The sequence below is a fragment of the Zychaea mexicana genome (genome assembly GCF_025766255.1).
Source record: "Zychaea mexicana strain RSA 1403 chromosome Unknown BDB00scaffold_8, whole genome shotgun sequence".
NCBI lineage: Eukaryota > Fungi > Mucoromycota > Mucoromycetes > Mucorales > Lichtheimiaceae > Zychaea > Zychaea mexicana.
The window spans coordinates 230,972-250,473 of NW_026516671.1; the positions used below are offsets into that span (position 1 = coordinate 230,972).

Below are 19,502 nucleotides of genomic sequence, written 5' to 3' on the forward strand. Positions count from 1 at the left end.
TGACTGTGTCGTGTGATAGAGAGTGCGTGTGTGTGTGTGTGTGTGTGTGTGTGTGTGTGTAACGCCATATGCCATTTTCCGAAGAAAAAGGGCGCTAAAAAGGTGAACCTTCTTTCACCCTCTTTTTCTCTTTGTTGCCACCCTTCTACTTTTTGACCTGAGATTCTTTTTCTTTCACAGTATACAGGCTAGATGCGTCAAAAACTTCCAGATGGATACGAGTATGACTCAAGCATACCCCATCCTGTCACTTTTCGTAGCTCCGATGGCAACGTATTAGAAATCACCATACTGGCAAGCAACGTTGTCCGCGTCAAACACCAGACTGGCGGTAGCAGCAATAAATGTCATAGCAACAATAATGAAGATGACAGCGCACCACTTCGAAAAGCAGAACAATCGACATACTCGATGCCATCTTTCAAAGTGAAAAGGTTGCGTCAACAAGAACAATCCGACCGAATTCAAGTCGAAACACCTCAGCTTCGGATCGAGGTTGAACTGCCGAACCTGCGCCTTGTATGGTATGACAAAGAGAGCAACGATCCGCATAAACCTTTTGCGGAAGACCTTGCTCGTCGAGCGTATGCCTACAACAATGGCGGCGAAGAAATATGGCATTATCGCAAACGGTACTTGGACGATGCATATTTTGGCTTGGGCGAACGTACAGGCCCAATGGATCTGGCTGGTCGCCGGTTTCGGCTCGAGCGGTTGGATAGTATGGGCTACGATGCTGAAACACAGGATCCGCTCTACAAGTTTTGTCCGTTTTATGTGACCTTGTCTTCCACTACAAAGCGTGCCCATGGTATATATTATCAGAACTTTTCCACGACAACAGTTGATTTAGGCCAGGAGTTGGATGCGGCAAGTGTTATCATGGCTCTTGTATAGCAACAGCATAATGTTAATGATGATGGTAGTATTTGTGTACATAACACATACTCATTAACTGCATGTTGTTACTTTTACCATTTCAGATGTGGGGCCCTTACACCAGCTATCATGCTGAAAGTGGTCCTCTGGACTATGTCATGATCTACGGACCCTCGGTCTCATCTGTTGTACGATCCTTTGGTATCTTGACAGGCGCACAGCGCCATTTGCCACCACGATTCGCATTTGGGTATCTAGCATCATCCATGGGCTATGCCGAGGCTGACAATGCACAAGCACAGCTGGAACAATTTGCCAAACTATGCCGCAAACACGACATTCCATGTGACGGCATGCACCTGTCTTCTGGATATACTGTCACTGCCGATGGCGACCGATGCGTGTTTACATGGAACACACAACGGTTCCCGGACCCAGAAAAATTGGCCGCGCGGCTCAAAGCAGCCGGTATCCACATCTTTGCCAATGTCAAGCCATGGCTATTGCACAAAAGCCATCCAGACTATGAGCAGCTAAAAAAAGCCAAGGGTGTCGTATGGGACGATGAAAATGACAAACCAAGTACTGTTTGGCAATGGCGCGCGGGCCGCTATACGATGGGTGAGGCAAGCTATATCGATTTCACGAGCAAGGCCGGTTATGCTTACTGGCAAGAGCAGTTGCGCACCCAGTTGGTCGATAAAGGTTTTCTACCATGGCTGGATAATAACGAGTTTGCCATGCTGGATGACCAGCATACCTATGCCTGCGAGGTTCCAGCTGACAAATACGATGATCTTGTGGGTTTGTTCCCAGTCATGCCAGAGGAAAGAACATGTGCACGGCAAGTAGGAACGTCAATGCAAACCCTGTTGATGGCCCAGGCATCGTATCAAGTATTGCGTGCTGCCAAGCCGATCGAGCGACCCTTCTTGATTACTCGATCATCCGTACCGTTCTGTCAACAGTTGGTGACACAGACGTGGAGCGGTGACAATTATACGGATTGGAAGACGATCAGATTTAATATTGCCATGGGTGTAGGAGCATCTCTATGTGCCGTGCCTAGTGGCTATGGGCATGATGTTGGCGGGTAAGAGTTTGGGATTTTTATTCGCAGTTAAACGATGAAGAGCGCTAAAATTTGGATTCAAATAGATTCTCTGGGCCACGACCAGATCCGGAGATGTTTGTTCGTTGGGTGCAACAGGGCATTTTCTGGTCACGATTTTGTATCCACTCGTTCAATACAGACGATACAATCACGGAGCCATGGATGGTAAACAAAAAACAAATGAAAACAGCTTTTGATTCTTAATCTGAGGAAAGGGCTGAAACTAGCTTTTGACTTTGATAAATATAGTATCCTGAAGTGTTACCAACGATCCGTGAAGCAATCCATTTACGATACAAGCTCATACCGTATTTGTACTCATTGCACGTCATCTACGCCTATCGTAACCACGAACCTCTTATCCGACCTGTCTTTTACAACCACCAAGATGATCCAAAGACATATACCCAGCAGTTTGAATTCATGGTCGGACCAGATGTACTTGTGGCACCTATCGCGCATCCAGGCGAAACCAAACGGTTCGTTTATTTACCAGGCCAAGAACAGCAGCAAATAGGCTGGTATCATTATCAATCAGGACAATATTTTACTGGTGGTCAGACGGTCACTGTCGAAAGCTCACTGACAGATGCAGCTTCACCGGTCTTTATCAGAGCCGGCTCAATGATTTGTTTTGGCCAAGTCATGAACAATGTACACCAGACGCCTGACAATGAACGCCGTGTTCAGATATTCCCTGAACGATGGCAGCAACAGAAAACCAACAGTAACAGCGATAATAGCGACGACGACGATCATAAACAGCAACCCATAGTAAGACGCACGTTTACCATGATTGAAGACGATGGCAAAACATTATATCACGAGCAAGAAGGCAAAGCCTATGCTGAGGTCCGTGTGTGGATGGAAGCCGACGCCGAAACAATCAAGGTTGGTCTGGAGATCCTGAACGATGGGTATTTCCCTGACTATGACACGGTATGGGTCACTTGTCCCATCGCAAGTGAAACGCGTCGTCTAGTGTTTATCGATCCACAATTCAATGCAGCGATCAATCTGCAAGAGTGTCCACGTATTGTGGACGATACCACAATGCATTGCTATTATGGCATACCCTTGCATTTCAACAAGAAACAGAATTAAAATAAAATATTTCATGTGGGTGGCCTGAGCATGGCTGCAATAGCGGCGGATATACATTTTTACTTTTCATGCTGCGCGCATTACTTCATCTCTTTCCCAGCACAGCACAACACACCCTTTTAAAAACTATGGAAGAAAGCCAATATCCAAAACTTGAAGAAGCGTGTCGTTACTTCAATAAACACCGTATTCCCGGCGTCCAAGTACTCTCTTTCAGCACGTCCGACCCATATTACGGATTAGGACGGGCACGACAATGCGATCGTCTCGACGTTAGCTTGAGCTTCCAAGCTGATCAAACAGAAATTCCATGTACATTACCAATTTTCATGCTACTTACGATCGACGTGTACACACCTACAATGATTTTAAAGCTCATGTACATAAACGTTTATTAACAACAAAAGGCCAGGTTCTCTTTGATTCAAGCGACTATAGCTTCCCACCAGACTTGATCATGGACCCGGTGTGGCATCAGTTTAGTACACCAGACGTGTTTCCGTTGGAATGGTGTCTTGACGATCCGCGTTGTGTGCATCACTGGCTTTCTACTTTATGGGGTAACCTTAATCAAAAGGTCTGCGTTTGTTTCTTATGTTTACTTTAGATATCAAGGAGAAGAAGGGTATATGTGTGTTTTGCATAAAAAATCAGACCTTTCTAAACCCTATTCACGGATAAAGTTATTTGGCGTAAAGGACAATGAAGAACGCGACGAGTTGTGCAGTTATCAATCCGCTTCTGCGCCGCCAGTAAGAACACCCACCTCAGTACATCAGTCAGCACCATCACCAGCACCACGACGTGAGCGAGAACAGCAGGAACACGAGCAACCACGCAGCTATGAACCATCCATTTCTTCTTCACAGAATCTGAGTGAAAGTGCAATTAATACCTTCAGCGATGGCATATATAGCTCCCACGAGCTCCGACAAGAGCTAACGCTTGTAGAAACCGACAGTGCAATGGAAGTTGAGTATCAATCACCTTTCGAACGACGCGCATTTATCGAACAATGGATCTCGGATATGCCAGAGTAAGGGATCAAAGTGTGTGTGTGTGTGTGTGTGTGTGCATGTGAGACGAAAGGAAGAGTAAGAGAGAGTTAAACACAGGATATATGTTGACTGGTGTATAGCCAAGTGATCCGATTCGACGCAGAAGACTTTGCATCCATCGTGTTGTATATGACGGTCAGGATACCGGATGTGATATGGAACGAATTAGCAGTCCATCATCAAAGGGCGCTCATGGAACTACAAGGAAAGAAAGTCAGTAAGGCAAAGGACACTGCCCCGGCGATTGTTCAATGTAATCATATCTCTCTCATTTACGGATAGATGCTTTTAGCTTTTTCTGACGCTTTTATATATCATGTTGTGCGACATTGTAGTGAGTATGAGCGAAAACTTTCCCAACTCTCCATTAACGGTACTGCTAATATCAGCTATCAACTCGGATCCGGTATCGAAGGATGAACCTGAGAGACAGGAATTTGAAATGGCCATGAATACGAATTGGAGCCTGGAGGAAATGTGCGAGAAAATCAGGTATGTGTAGTTGATACTTTTTGATCGTCATACTGGCTTTGAAATGCTATGGTGGACCTAGTCATTTGATTATTTATGCATGGTGTATACTTTGATAGAGGGATGCTGATGGAAGAAATTCCAAAGTTCCACTCTGGTCTATTCGACCAAACTTGATAAAGAAAATTCTCTTGTCGCATGTCAATTGACAAGGCATATCAACCAATAGCACATTACACACCCTTTCCCCCAGCTATATACACTTGCACACTCAGAGTTTCTGCATATTAATCATTTCCGCTCCCTTGCTTATTGGAAATTAGCACACAGCACCCCGCTTTTCACCGTTTCAATTTCATACCGCACATTGTAACGTAAGCCCTGTACATCTAATAATATTTCTTTTCTCTCTTTCCTTTTCTTTTTCGATTATCCCTTCCCCATTGCTTATATCCCACACATGACTGAAAGGACCATTGCGAGCAACAGTAGACATGGAACAACATCTATGGTGTATCCAAGGAGCATACCATCATCAACAGCAGCCGAAAACGACCATGATCCTGATATTTCACCCATGCCAAGTAGTGGTCAAGAGCGTGTCGCTGCTCTCAAAGAGTTGGGCGGCACTTTTAACGAAGGCCATCGCCGTGTATCCAAGATTGCCACTCCAACCTCGTCTGATACTATACCCAGTTTCATGGATACAAATCAAATCGAGGTAAACAGGGGTTTTTTAAACTGGAATTACTTGAGATGACAACTCAACATGAAAAAGCAGGAACTGCTCAAGAAACCATCCAAGAGCTTACAAGAAGCAAGTCGAGAAGCATTAGCAGATAAGCCGGAAACACTGCCGGATAAATCCAGCCCATTAAGAGAAGAAGGATATGAATGTGGAGGAGAAGGCGATAAAGCTGCCTGACATTCTTTTTTTGTTTTTAATTGAACAATAAAGAAAAAGAAAAATGCAAATCATGTACAATAGAATTATGGTGTGTATATGGAGTTGAGTAAAGCAAAGGGTACTTTTTATAGGTGTGTCTGCGGGGGAGCGAGACAAAGGAACATGGGAAAAGAGAATATAAGAGAATGATGGAATGATTGCCTGTTTGTGTTGGGTGTATGTGTGCGTATGTATATGCCTTTTTCGGCGTTGTTGTAAAACTTACTACTACTTTTTGAGACTTTTGAGCTAGCTGGTCGTGTTGAGGTGTTTGTTGAATCTACCAGTCCAGCCAAGTTTTGAAATATTCACAGTTAAATGGATTGACCGGTCCATCTTCCACACAAAAGTTGAACACAGGGCACTTTCCACACGGCACTTCAGTCATGGCTTCTGCGGGTAACCGACTGGTCGTCTTGCGCACAGCCTTGTATGCCCATGGTACAGATGCATCGTCTCCCTCATCGTCACTCATATCCTCATCGAATCCAGCAATATACGGCAACTTCTTCTCGACGACACCGTCATACACCAACACGTCAAGTAAGCTGCCTATATCCTTGACCGACAGTTCGACAGAAGAGATGCGTGATTCGGTGATAAAGCGCCGTACTTCGGCTGCTGTGGGATAATGTTCGTATTCGGCATTGAAGACTGCGTCGCGGACATTCTCATTACGCGGAAAACTCTATAATATATGTAGTCACTGTGAGTAATTTCGTAGTTATGCTCACTTTCCCAGCTCTACTGTACTAGGTCAACTTACTCTAGCCATAATATATTTCAAACATGCCGTCTTTAAGCTATCAATGAACTCGGTATCCAATTCCTGATCAGTGTACCAAGCTCCACCAGTGACTTCACTCGACGGTGTCATATTGAATAACATGTAGATCTTGCGTGTAGGAAACTACATGTATAGCTCTGGATCAGTAACTCTGATACACATATATCACATTGAAATCCACGAATTATATGCGATCCTTTCATCTTACCTTGACGTGCTTGACAGCCTTAATTTCCTGCTTTTGCTCCAATGCCTTTAATGTGCGGTTCATGACGATAGTGTGTAAATTTGTTTTCTTTTTCAAGTCCTTTGTCCATATGCCTTCGTTGCCAGCTGCACGGATCGTATTATAAACAATACGCTGTTCGTCGTTCATACGGTTCGCCCTATATAAGCATATCCAAAATCATCAGTATATCTCTCGTTGGTACTTTAGTGAGGGCGTTGTATATCTTTGTCACCGTCTTCAGTGCTTACTTTTCAGCTTCTCGGAGATCGATCGCGCGCAGCATATTTTCACCATTGATGGTGACAATTTCGAGTGCATTCTACATATAGCATATTCTCGATTAACGGAGGGGAAAACTTATAAACCGAGTTGCTTAGATACTGAAATAAAAGAGTACCTTTTTTAATAGGGTATTCATGGCTTGGTATGCTTCTTGCACACCCATTTCAGGTGGGCGTTCGCTAAACTTGATCCCGTCCTAAAATAACAATAGAGGTTTTGAATCATTCCATGTGCACCGCGTGTTTCCCCATTCTTTGCTCTCTCTCACTCGGATCAGTGGTAAAGTACCTTGCCCTTGCTATGAGCATATTTGTAAAAGGTCCATTCGTCATCGGCCAAACCAAACTTGTTTTCACCAGCAGCAGCGGCGTCGCCCATATTGTAGTGCTAAAGTTAAGAGTGGGGGTTAAGAGTGGGTTACTTTTTTTTTTCCTGCGCCCAAACCTGACTTGTTGCGAAGTTTCGCCACAAAGTGACGGCTAAAAAATGTCGGCGGAAGAAACCGAAAGTTAATGCATTCAAGGTAAATGTAACCCAGTAGTAAAAGTTTTATTTGAGGGGATATTGTCTACAAGTGAAAAAACAGATGGAAATTTGCGTATAATTGTGACAGTAATAGATAATTAGCAAAAGACAGGGAGAAAAAGAGAGAGAGAGAGAGGGAAAAGGAAGAAACGGTTTGTTTGTTAATCGATCTTCATGCGAGACTCTTTGCAGCCATATGCAGAAGGTGTGATCTCGATCAAGAAGCTGCGGGGTACAGAAATGGAGGGAATATCGCTTTCAGGCCTGTCAAAAAGATATGCATACAAGCACTTGAGCACCGTCTCATGACCAATAATCAGCACATCATTCTTTTCACGTTCTAACTCCATAATGACGGCTTCTAACCGTACAGCCAAGTCATGGTAAGACTATACATTCATAAGAGCAATTAAAATATAAGTAGCCATGTCCTTTTTAGGAGAAAAGAAGGAAAGAGGACATACCTCTGCACGAGGATACCGGTGGCGATACGGATCGGCACGGGAGCGCTTGACTTCTTCGGGATATTTTTCCTTAATTACAGCCATTGTCATTCCATCCACCTCACCAGGGTTCAATTGTGTCAGTACAGAGTGCTGTCTAACTGCGAAACCTGCTTCAGCGAATGGCTGTGCAGTTTGTCTTGCTTTCTTACGCGTTGATGTCCAAACCTGAGTATCAAAAAGAAAACGTACATCATAAAGACACACTCTTCCTTCTGCTCTTTGAATAAAATTGTATGATGACTAAATCCAGCACTTACTGCCAAAGGCCGTTCTTGTTCTTCAGGGTTACCGCCAGCACCTTTGTTTTGAGCTCTGTAGTTCAGCACAAATGTTTTCAATTTTTCGGCATATTCAAATCCTTCAGGTGATAAGTCGGCATCACCCTTGTACGACGTTTCGTTAAGGGTTCGTCCCGTCTAATGAAATACATGAGTATCTTCATAGTGGTCAACTAATATCATGATCATACAGTTATTCTTAAACTAGTACTGAGCTCAAAACTTACACGTGCGAAATATATTTTTCGTGGTTGAACATGGAGATTCATTAAATAATACACGATGCGAGACTGGATCACAAATATAGCTCACGGTTAATATATACATAGCAAGAAAAAACGAACGCCAATTTTCTGACCTCATATTACCTGAAGATAGCCCAGCACATTGTTCACAATGATTTTCTCGCCCACGTTCAACAGTTTGACAAACGGAAGACCGGTATCCGAAATTGTTTCATAGTGTTCTATCAGTCGTTCAATTCGATGCTAAGCGGTAGCATATCATTTGCGTTAAAAAGACGATCCTACCGCGTGTATTGAAATTATCAGTCAAACACATACCGTGTAATCCTTGACAGCTTCTTCCGGATCCCATCCAACGTACTACCATAGAATGCAAGAGTCAAATGGATGAGGGTGTTACAAGGATTTTTCTCATCGCTTTTACAAGCATTTTAAAAAAAAGCTTACATCAGGTGATGATATTTTGACGCTTCGTATGTTGGCATAAACGATCTCCTGTTTTGTACATATCGATTCTACAATGATCACCGATGCTTTAGTCTCATTGCACCGGCCTTTTTCCCCCGTATATCACTTGATTTAATAATATGATAGTTACCAATGAATAAAGTCTATTGTAACGACAAATGCCGGGTAAATTAGTTAGTGGGGCCCTGAACTTCTTTTTTTTGTGCAAGTGCTGTTGTAGATTGGTCCCTGCAGTGAAAATAACTCACATGAACGTTGTGATCCGCCAGCTTGTCATGAATTTCACGTCGTCTATCTTCTGTAACGTTATTGCCATCATAGATACCGACTTGGCCACCACCTTGTTCCAACCACTGTATCATATCATCCAAACAATCCTCTGCAATTTTCTCTCGCCGCGCCAAAGCATCAACGTTGCCTATGAGACACAGTTTTATAGATACCTCGTTAGTTTAGAAGTCATTTTTGTGTTTGACATTTGGATATATAGAAGGACCTTACTTGGGTCAAACCAGTCATTGGGGATAGTGCCCATGCGGTCTCGACGGTAATTGCCTACACTAAAAACCTTGGTGCTTACACCGAGCCAACGAAGGTATCGGCATAAAGATCGCGAGACATGGGTCTTACCACGGGCGGGGAGTCTTTTTCAAGTGACAAAAGGCGAAACAGAAGAACAATTAACTTTCCAGGTGGTGCAGGAAGATAAATCTTGAGAGGTTTCGAAAGGAATGAGCAAGAGATTTACCCGACAGTAATGATTGCGACTGCACCGGCGTGGAAAAGTCGTCCACTTTCAGTCTTGTAAAGTTGTGCTGCCATGAGTAATATAGCAAAGCGGAATAAAAAGTAAGCAAAACGTTGAACTCAGAAATAAAAGAAAAGGATAGTGTGTGGAGTCGAGTCGAGGAAGTGTACCTCGGACGAATTAGGAAGGAACGGAAAGCTTGTTTGGGATTGTCGGCTGATGATATATCATGTAGGTTCTACGCTGCAAGATGCAAGGGTGTTCTGCTCACTGCGTCCACAGTTTTTCTGTCTTTACCTAACAACGCGCACGGATCAAGCGTTATGCTCAATGCTTATTACATGCTAGTTCCAGTACAGAGAACGTCTGTATGCACGGTGATAAGTAGTAATACTTACATCATCAGACGGCACAACACAAATCCAATACAGTCTACATGAACGAGAAAAGATCATGTAAACTGACAGGATTGACACATGATAATGTCATTTGCTACTTCCGCTTATTTTAAAGTATCATTCCATTCTTTATGCTATAACAAGATAAATCATTAAAGAAAGAGCATTCTTATGGAGAGTTGCATTTATGATATCATTCCATTTGTAGCGATAGCAAGCGTCTGTAAGGCCATTTACATGGGTTATTCGAATCATCGCACTTGGAACGTATGCTCCAACGTGCTACATTCGCAGCATGGTGGTATTCATCGTAGCCACCTATCATACGATCCACGGCCAAGAAAAGAAGCTGTTAAAAGTCAATAATCAACATATATTTCGTTCGTGGTATCATGTTTTTCTGTCGAAAAGATGCAAGTATATGCACTCCACTTTGCGCTTAAACAAGTTTTGTAGTTTTGGCAAGCCATCACCAACCAATTGTAAAAGGATCGAACAATATTCATATTTAATGAATCGTTTATTTGACTTTGCTTTCTAACCCGCATCTCCCACATTTACAAAAACTCATCTGTCACACGCGCACAAATCAAAACCCAAAACTAAGCTAATTAGCCAAGGTCTTTGTTCACTATGACAACATGGTCACAGATCCGTCCTCCTCAGGACGAAGACCTGCCTTGGCGGCGAGGAGGAAAAAAGGGTGTTCAGTCAACCAGGCTTCCATATCCCACCAACTACTCAAGCCCAAGGAAGCTGGCTTTCCATTACAGAAAGTCAATGACTGCAACAGACGTGCCATCAAAAGTCATGAGCATGGTTACCCACGAGATTGTCAAACAGCTGTCAACAAGCCAAACGCGTGTAGCGAACAGCACGTGGTTCCTCGGTTCGGTATGCCTGAGTAATCAGTTGAAAAGGACTACTTTCACCTAGGAGAGAGAACGGTGCTTGAGAACACAGTTATGTGCAAGGAGGGAAGCGTTGTAACCACAACACAAAGTTCACCGGAGTCAAGAGACACAATAGGAACCAGAACAAAGATGCGCTCACAGGTGCGATCTTTTAGTTTTTCTTTTGAGACAATGCCCTTGAGAAAAACACGACGATCACCGAACGAAAACCAACAAGAGCTTTCTTGAAGAGGCCAACAGCGACAGTTCCACGAAAAGCTTCTTCAATTCATGGAGAAAAGAAGAGAGGGGGGCGACCAAAGTGGTAGAGTTTAGGGTTAGAAGAGTACCTGAACTATTGCACACGTCTGGATCCACGGCATTGAACAGTGTTCTGAACGCTCCTCAACTGTGCAAGCACCATTGTAAATGGGGCAACTACCCTTCTGACGAAAAGTAGACGCTGAAGGAAAAAAAAGTGGGAAACGCCCTCCCGGCCCCAACATATCAGGATTAAAATCAGACTCAGCTTATCATCGCAGCCAATGAAATGGCTTCATTCTGTGTCATCTGCCTTGAGGACTTCTGGACTTCTGCGTTTCCCAGGACCCATCCACCGCCGTGCCCCCGTAAAGTATAATCTTTTAGTGCAACGCAAAGGGTGTATTTATGGAAGATGTAGAGAAATACCTCCAGGCATTGTCAACATCTCTTCATGTAAAAGTTTAAGTAGTGGAGTCTCTAGAATTTTAGCGAGTTTATGATAGCAGTATATTTTGTGCGCGTTTGTTGCGAGGTCGACTGCTGCAATGTCGCCACATCAGGATATGAAAGCCAGGGCTGAGCTGCTCCATTTTATATTTTTAAGCACTGGATGCGATGTGTGCATATTTCCCAGCCTTTGTATATGTGCAGAAGCGTTGGTGCTTCCGTCCGGTACCTTCGGGTCCCTTATTTTGCAGTCAATACGAGATGCTGAGGCACCTTTGTATTGTTTGACAAAAAGTCATTGCCAGTAGTGGATATGTAATGCATTTAATGTATAGCAAGTCCCGTAACCTATTATTACGGACTCTTGATATGATCGAGATTTACAGCAATCATTTCATTTTCCAGATATCTCTCAAAGCTTTCTGACAAGAAGCACATTATTAACATCTCGATATTTTATGAGTAATAAATTGTGATTTGCTTACACAACCCTGAGCGACAAAGTATATACACAAAAGCTATTATGAAGTCCTTATTCAGGTTTAAGGATCACCAAGAGGCCTTCTCTATTGATTTAAGCAATAATGCAGACCAGGTGCTCGTATTAATTTATACATATGTTTTGTCGAATAGTAACTGTTAAGATTAAGGGATTTATGTTCAAGAACATAAGAAAACAAGAAAGTTTTATATAGCCATATAGCTTCAATAACATATAATTAGTACTATTTGCTGTAGTACGACTCCTGAATTGGCAAAATTGTAATTATATCACGGCTTTGTGTATCTGTATATCAGTCCAGACTATGCATTTTCTACTACTCCATTTAGCATTTACTGTTGTATAATAAAGTGCAGTACTGCGCCGATGTTTTAGCGCCACTTTTAGTACCGTATAAAAAACATGAATGTGGTGCGAAAGTAACCTTCTGATGTTTTCGCATTCGCTTACACAAAAGATTTAGGCAGAAAGATTACATCAAGTGCATCGGCTCAAAAAAGTCTTGATTGATATTAGTCTCTATTACGAAAAAGAGCGGTCAGGATGTCTTCATCGACATTGTTTAAAAGACTGTGACGGCGTCAAAGAACACGGAACGGAGGCATATAAGTCGTCCACGTGTGTTCCTGGACAGTTCTTCTGGTTGCCTTTGTAAAAGCCTATGTTTAATCATTACATGTTTTCTTCTCAGCTGTTCCCGCTGATGTGAATTGGTGTTTAGAAATCGGTTCGATAGTTGATTGAGGAGATGATCCGACGATTTAAGAGGGACGCCAAACTCGTTGATGAATATGCTTTCCATAATCTTTATCAGCAAAAAAAAAACTTTTCGAGAGGCTCCATTTAAATTAGTGGCTGTTCCGATGTATATTACGCGTTTCTTTTTTTTTCATTTTCACGGTGCCTCTCTTTGCCTCACTCCCGACCATGTGGCTTTTTTTCAGGTCGACTGGGTTGCAACTCTCTAGAACCTTCTAAACAACGTTGTCAGAACAAGTGTTGGTTGTGGGATAAAGTAGCGACGTGCAGTATATGAGGATGGTGTGGCCGATGACATTACTAAGAATCGGCCTTTTGTAATTTCACAATCTGCGCATCCAGCATTAGACGAGACTGTATATCTTTTTTCTTTTACCAATCCTCAAATATTTTGACGCGAAAAAATCGGTAACGTATTTACCCGCTGGGATTAATTTTTGATTCGGGATTGTAAAGTACACGGGTATAAAGCTCGACTGATTTCGCGTCAAGGAGATGTTCATTCTTCTCATTGCATCCATTCCTTTTCATTCATCCATCCATCCATCCATCCACGCATCCATCCGGTAACATCAAACAGTAAGTTATCTTTTACTGAATCATATCAATTATGTATTACTCTCGTGGTAGTGTAAAAGATGATTGCTATAAAATGGGAATCTCTCTGAAGAGGAATGATAGAGAACACTATAGTCAAATCTATACTGAAAGCTCCATTTCTTGGGTTGATCATTTTTTGGCTTCCAAGTCCAAGTAAAAAGAAGACTCACCTTTCTTTCATCAGTTCATTTTTCTTTGTAGCATCTATACCATCATCCAAGATATCCGCAAGTAAATAAACTATTTTGTACAGGGTATGTATTTCTTAAGATTGCTTTCTCCAATTGCTTCTCCGTGATGTAATATTTGTGGGATGTTTGGATATTTCACATGATGATATAAGTTGTCATGCACCTCGCATAAAGGATAAAGCGTTATCTTGATGAGAAACCAAACCTTCAGTCTTCAAACTGAGAAATATCCATTCCTCCCACTTTTGTCGCGGTAGAAGCAATTGTTGACATCTGTTCAGCTACTTTTTACTGACTCGCATTTGTTTACAGTTTGTTTTTTAGGTAATGTTAGTATTACCACTTAGAATTAGCTGTGCTGAGCAAAAAGTTTTTATAAATAAAGAATAAAATATCATAAAAAAAGCACGTATTGTTTGTTGGTCCTTTCTGTATGAAATTTCGGTTTGTTTATTTGAAACTATTGCTACGACTGCTGTCAAAAGAGATTGTGACATGGGGTAAACAAAAACAGGTAACGCACGTTTTTCTTTCGACAATATGGCGCGGTTGCGCGTTACATACCGCGAAATTTGAAATGTAACCTCCTGCAGGTATATCAGACATCACAAGTCCAATACATTACTCATTTCGCAGAGTATCACGTTTTCATTTAAAAATGGTAATCCATTATCTATGTACTATGTTACATCAACAAGTTAGAGATCACCTAATGCTCCTTCCATTCAAGTTGCTATATGTCTCGCTGCATTCAGCCAAGTAAAACACCATGCAAAATATTCAAAAATGTGTACACAATGAGTCCTTTATTCGTCTAATAATGGCCCAAAAGGTTCTAAAGGCGCCGCTGTTGTCCGTTCAGCGGCACGAAGCTTTGCCGACCGACTACGAGAATTATCTACCATCTCTTCCTTCGAAGCCTGCACCACACCCTTTGTACAAAGCTTAAATGAAGGCTCCCCCAACTCTTCTGCTTGATATTCTTCTTCCATGTCGCGTGCTGCCTCGCCATATTTTCGTCTCTGTCTATTAACAGCACGCTTAATACTGAACTGGTTCACGGCTGCGTCTTTTGCGGATCGACGTCCGGCACAGTGATTCATGAACGTTTTTACAATTCTATCTTCAAGTGAATGAAATGTCACGGCCACCAGTCGACCCTTGGGTTGTAACAAGTATTCGCTAGCGCGTAATCCCGCCTTTAGCTCTCCCAGCTAGTGGTAATGGATAAAGAAACACAACTTTAATAACGGCGTGCTTTTGTTCTCCCTCTCTCAAATTACCTCATCGTTGACATATATACGGATGGCCTGGAATGTCCGTGCCGCTGAATTGCGAACCATATCATCATCACCACGTTGCCATCGTGGTTGCGGACATGCTTTTTGGATGACAGCAGCAAGTTCAGATGTTGTCTGAAATGGTTCCTTTTGTCGGGCTGTCACAATTGCTGTTGCAATCTTTCTCGACAGGCGATCACCTCCATACTAATAAAAGAATCAAGAGTTATGTACATATATTTCTCTCGCTCTATGTCTACTAGATATGTAAAATATTATGTGCATGATTGTACCTGATAGATAATATCGGCTAATTGTTCCCGAGAGTAAAAGTTTACAACTTCATATGCAGAAATCGATCTAGCAAGAAGCGCGGTTTCTTCTTGCTTCTTTGGCTCCATGCCCTGTCCACGTGAGAACATTCGCATGTCCAAAGGTCCGTCCAGTTTATATGAGAATCCTCTTGATGCTGTTTCTAACTGTCGATTATGTTCAGTTATGTGGATAAAGACATACATAGAATACACTGGGGAGAACGACTTTTTTTATGTACCTGTCCGCTCGACACCCCGATATCCATCACCATGCCATCGAATTTAGGCACGTTAAGATCGCATACTAACTTGGTGACTTGCCCAAAGCGACCAAGTAATGGAAAAAGCCGGCCTCTGTACACCATTTTATTCCGTTAGTAACTGCTGTCATATCTTATGTTTCACAGATGCACACACTTACCTGTATGCGTCCAAGTCAGCCAGTTGCAGCGCCTTTTCATAAGCAGTAGGATCCTGATCAATGGCGTATACTTTACAATCGCAGCTGTCTGTATAGTTGATGATTCAAAGAAGAATAATATTTGTTAGTTGGCAATTCATTTCAAAATGAAATAAAACTTCTATAATAAAGAAGAGCAGCGCAGAATTACCAAGTAATGCTTTGGTATATCCTCCATCACCGAACGTTAGATCGCAATATATTCCACCCGAACGTGGCGCCATGTGGTCTAATACTTGTTGAAGCATGACCGGCTTATGAATGGCTGTGTATGGCACTTCAGTCGAGTTCCATCGTTGTTGTTGCAAATTTCCAACACGCCTTAAACATGCTTTTGCATTTAGAGATCGCACGAACGATACGGAAAACATTTTTCTTTTTGACACGTTATGCTGAGCTTGATCATATTTAGGCCAAGTTGGTTATAAACGCAAAATCGCCCATACACATTATCGAGACAGCGTGATTTTTATACCACTACGGTCATTACAAAAGAACTTTGAAATTATTTTATACACACTTAGAACGGTTTGATTCTTGAAGATTACTACATATCGCGATAATTCTATGCCGGACAGCGGATAGGCCTACAATCGTTTGATTTACCTAAATGAAGTGACATTGCCCTGTCTCCTTGTCACCTCAGGACAGATACCGTCATGATCGAATCAGGTAATACATACAAAATCTCGTCTGCTATGTAGTATATACTTTTTGGCAGCTACTGTAAGGTTATGCTTGCGATAGAACAGGCATGCAGTAAATGTAACTTTTAAAATTATGTAAGTTTTGCCAAATACTTTTTCAGTTTATATACTCTTGGAAATGATGTTTTAGTAGCGGTGTAGAGCTACTTGCTATTTAGAGCCATTGAGGTAGTAGTACTATTGCGAGCAGAAAGAGAAAGAGTGGAAGCTAAATAAAAATGGTGAACAAAAAGAAAAAAAAGTTGCAGTTGTAGGGCTGGAGGGCAATTGGGTGGAGAAATTAAAAAAGGAGAAGGAAGATGAGATGGATAAGTAGCGTAAGAGTAAGGGGGCCCCTTCTATGATGCTAATAGTAATGTGTGTGTGTGTGTGTGTGTGTGTCTTTTTTTGGACTATTTTTTTTTGTTCTGTTGTCGTAAAGAATACTCTACATGAGAGGCTTTTTGGCCACGGTGTTGACAGAGCACCTAAAGCAAAACTGTTATAATGGATACATAAAAAGAGAATAGAATCACAGCGAGGAAGAGGTGTATCTACTTACATCCATATGCGTGTCTTGTAAATCTTGAATAGGTCACGGACCAACTCTCGGAAATCGACGCGGCGCTCGGCCACAAAGTAAAATGTCAACTTACGACGATCCCTATTGTTGCACAACGTTTAGTCGGTTTCTTTAACATTTTCCATTGTTCCCCCTATATCTCACCATTGGTACTCTGCATCCACGATATCCATCATGAGTTTCTTTTGCTTGCTCTTGGTCTGGCAAATGAGTAATGCCTTTTGCTCGTCCTGTCGCTTAGTTACCAACAAGGTGATCTCGGCCGTGGTTGCTAAGCGACAGATACGTTTGGGTGACGGTGTGGTTGTGGGTGTAGCAGGTGGCGTTGAGGAAGAAGAGTTCCCTGTTCCTGCTGAAGTAGTGCCCGAGGATCGGGATGCGGTTGGTACAGCTCCTGCTCCTGCTGTTGGTTCTTCCCACATGGCGGATTGGTGATGGTTGTGGTGCGTTGATTGTAGTAGCAGTGCAACCTGGTCAGCTGGTAAATCTTTGGCCACAACTTTACCCAAATCACGGCCACGGTCCGCCTCAACAATAACCCAATCGTCTTTTTCAACAGGGATTGTGCTGTAGTAGATCTCAGAGCGACCAGCCTTAAACTCGACCATTGACCATGCCATGGCTGCTGCTGGTAGATTATGTTGCTGATGTTGTTGTTCTATAGCAGATTCGAGTAGTAGATCGGACGATAACAGATTACTAGGTAAGTACTTGTCTAATTCACGTTGTTGCTGCCGTTGTTCATCAAGGTAACTTGCTGATGACATGGTGCTGCGTGGTGTTGCGACGCCCAGTAATGGACCAGCAAGTGAGTGACGACGGTATGGCATAAAACCAGGCTCTTCAGGCACGCTATAGCATAAAGTATTAGTAATAGTAACGAGGGGGGGCGACTATCAGATATGAACGACCTTCCATCAACCGTCGTGGTAAAGGATTAAGGGGGGGCTCTTCTTACCTGGATAACATATCGCGAGGATTAAAGTGCTCCTGAACTGTATCTTCATTGGTGGTGGGTAAAGGCGACAATGAAAGTCGTCGACCAGCTCGTAGAGGTAGTGGCTGTTGCTGTTGCTGTTGCTGCTGCTGATCGCGGTCGCCAAGTGCAAAGCGAGGCAAGTGCTGGGTGTATGATGACGGAAATAGGGATTGGGAGGAGGTTGACGAGGAGGCAGTGGGAGAAGGGGAGTAATTGTTGGTTGACGAGGAGGAGTTTACTTTGTTCCCGGCTAGACTGTATTCCCATAAACGAGATTGTTGTTGTTGTTGTTGTTGCTGTTGTTGCTGGTGGGCATTAGGCATTGACTTTAGTTTCGTATTGCTACTCCATATGTTCATACCAAATCGATCCGTAGTGGCTTGTTGAGATGGAGAGGTTGCTTGTGCTGCTGCTGCTGCCGCTGCAGCGGCATTATTATTTGACTTTGTCATCATCCACGGTGCTGCTGCCTGCTGCTGACCTCCAGCCATAAACGACGATGGAGAAGCTGCCGAGAACGAAGCTCTTTTTTCAGCTGGTACGGGTAACGTTGGGAAAAAGGATGACTTGCGCTGCTGGATAAGGGGCTCGTGGGCGAGTGAATGTCTTCGGTAGGGCAGCATTGATTCCATCTGCTGCTGTTGTTGCTGAGATGAATTCATCATCCGCTCACGCTCCATTAAGAAATCTCCTTGCCGCTCATCATGCTGCTGCTGCTCCTTGTCTTCCTTGTTGAACATGGATGACATGCTGGATGGATTGTTACTGGTGGTTGGTACACCTGCCGTATCTGCCGCTACTGGATCGAAAAACTCGTCATCGAGTGGTCCACCGAGCCAATAAGGCGTATCACCGCTTGACGGCTGTTGATCTTGCTCGTTCAGAGACTCATAGCCGGGCGGTGAGCACGACGATGCCGGTTGATGTTGCTGGTATGAGGACGTAGTAGTGGTCGTTGACTCCATCGGGGAAGATGATGCAGGTGGGAAACGAAATGAGGACTGTTGTGTGTGTCGTGCGGCATGAAAAGAAGAACGAGAAGAGCATGTTTATGGTTATGAAACGCAGAACTCTTGCAGCGTGTTGTGCATATTTGTAGTCGGTGGATAGCATACCTGATTATCCCAAGGGTTGACGAATGCGGGCGGTTGCTGCTTAGAAGGAAGAGAAAGAAAAAGAAAAAATAAGAGATTCTGTTTAGTGACTATAGAAGAGCATCTCATCAATGGTTCGTGCGCAATCTGTCGTTTTTTCTCACCTGCTCCAACATGACTGTGTGAGTTTGTGTGCCTGTTTATCTGCAGTGGTGTGAGCGTGCTGTTGTACTGATGACAATAATGAAAGACAGAAGAGGAAGAAAAGCAAAGTGGAAAAAGCAAAAGCAAAAGAAAGGAAGAAGGAAGGTATATTTAAGCTTTCCAAAGCTTACACTGCGTGTTCTGCTAGATATATGCGAATGCGGTTTAAGTGGTGCACGTATCGTTTGTATGCGGGTATGGGTGTGTG

General features: G+C 43.0%; 7 protein-coding genes across 7 annotated transcripts; 3 read left to right on the forward strand and 4 right to left on the reverse strand.

Annotated features, from left to right (window-relative positions):
• The first annotated feature begins 123 nt into the window (after nt 1–123).
• On the forward strand, nt 124–3,145 carry BDB00DRAFT_944658 (glycosyl hydrolases family 31-domain-containing protein). Its single transcript, XM_053129495.1, has 4 exons — nt 124–870; nt 984–1,972; nt 2,038–2,158; nt 2,243–3,145. The coding sequence occupies exons 1-4, from the start codon at nt 193–195 to the stop codon at nt 3,095–3,097; spliced, it is 2,643 nt and encodes an 880-aa protein (XP_052983888.1). The 5' UTR covers nt 124–192; the 3' UTR covers nt 3,098–3,145.
• A 25-nt stretch (nt 3,146–3,170) lies between these two features.
• BDB00DRAFT_584125 (uncharacterized protein) lies at nt 3,171–4,945 on the forward strand. The gene is made up of 6 exons (XM_053117941.1): nt 3,171–3,446; nt 3,510–3,674; nt 3,781–4,133; nt 4,236–4,408; nt 4,491–4,647; nt 4,746–4,945. The coding sequence occupies exons 1-6, from the start codon at nt 3,408–3,410 to the stop codon at nt 4,801–4,803; spliced, it is 945 nt and encodes a 314-aa protein (XP_052983889.1). The 5' UTR covers nt 3,171–3,407; the 3' UTR covers nt 4,804–4,945.
• On the forward strand, nt 4,912–5,755 carry BDB00DRAFT_584149 (uncharacterized protein). The gene is made up of 3 exons (XM_053117942.1): nt 4,912–5,000; nt 5,116–5,347; nt 5,408–5,755. Exons 2-3 carry the CDS (start codon nt 5,135–5,137, stop codon nt 5,549–5,551), a joined length of 357 nt encoding a protein of 118 aa, XP_052983890.1. The 5' UTR covers nt 4,912–5,000; nt 5,116–5,134; the 3' UTR covers nt 5,552–5,755.
• Nucleotides 5,530–7,603, reverse strand: BDB00DRAFT_803408 (RNA polymerase Rpc34). Its single transcript, XM_053122015.1, has 6 exons — nt 7,159–7,603; nt 6,986–7,066; nt 6,837–6,907; nt 6,568–6,745; nt 6,339–6,482; nt 5,530–6,260 (listed from the first exon to the last, which is right to left on the reverse strand). The coding sequence occupies exons 1-6, from the start codon at nt 7,246–7,248 to the stop codon at nt 5,853–5,855; spliced, it is 972 nt and encodes a 323-aa protein (XP_052983891.1). The 5' UTR covers nt 7,249–7,603; the 3' UTR covers nt 5,530–5,852.
• BDB00DRAFT_803412 (6-phosphofructo-2-kinase-domain-containing protein) lies at nt 7,451–9,817 on the reverse strand. The gene is made up of 10 exons (XM_053122016.1): nt 9,641–9,817; nt 9,394–9,536; nt 9,141–9,310; nt 9,023–9,035; nt 8,872–8,939; nt 8,743–8,784; nt 8,548–8,667; nt 8,407–8,469; nt 8,159–8,317; nt 7,451–8,066 (listed from the first exon to the last, which is right to left on the reverse strand). Exons 1-10 carry the CDS (start codon nt 9,712–9,714, stop codon nt 7,785–7,787), a joined length of 1,134 nt encoding a protein of 377 aa, XP_052983892.1. The 5' UTR covers nt 9,715–9,817; the 3' UTR covers nt 7,451–7,784.
• Nucleotides 9,818–14,968: 5,151 nt separating this feature from the next.
• BDB00DRAFT_756269 (methylase MraW) lies at nt 14,969–16,119 on the reverse strand (the record flags this gene model as incomplete). Its single annotated transcript, XM_053118893.1, has 5 exons — nt 14,969–15,181; nt 15,268–15,453; nt 15,528–15,642; nt 15,710–15,797; nt 15,900–16,119. The coding sequence occupies 5 exons, from the start codon at nt 16,117–16,119 to the stop codon at nt 14,969–14,971; spliced, it is 822 nt and encodes a 273-aa protein (XP_052983893.1).
• A 384-nt stretch (nt 16,120–16,503) lies between these two features.
• Nucleotides 16,504–18,986, reverse strand: BDB00DRAFT_584273 (PSP1 C-terminal conserved region-domain-containing protein). The gene is made up of 5 exons (XM_053117943.1): nt 18,909–18,986; nt 17,976–18,786; nt 17,162–17,869; nt 16,997–17,098; nt 16,504–16,922 (listed from the first exon to the last, which is right to left on the reverse strand). Exons 2-5 carry the CDS (start codon nt 18,743–18,745, stop codon nt 16,883–16,885), a joined length of 1,620 nt encoding a protein of 539 aa, XP_052983894.1. The 5' UTR covers nt 18,746–18,786; nt 18,909–18,986; the 3' UTR covers nt 16,504–16,882.
• Nucleotides 18,987–19,502: the final 516 nt, after the last annotated feature.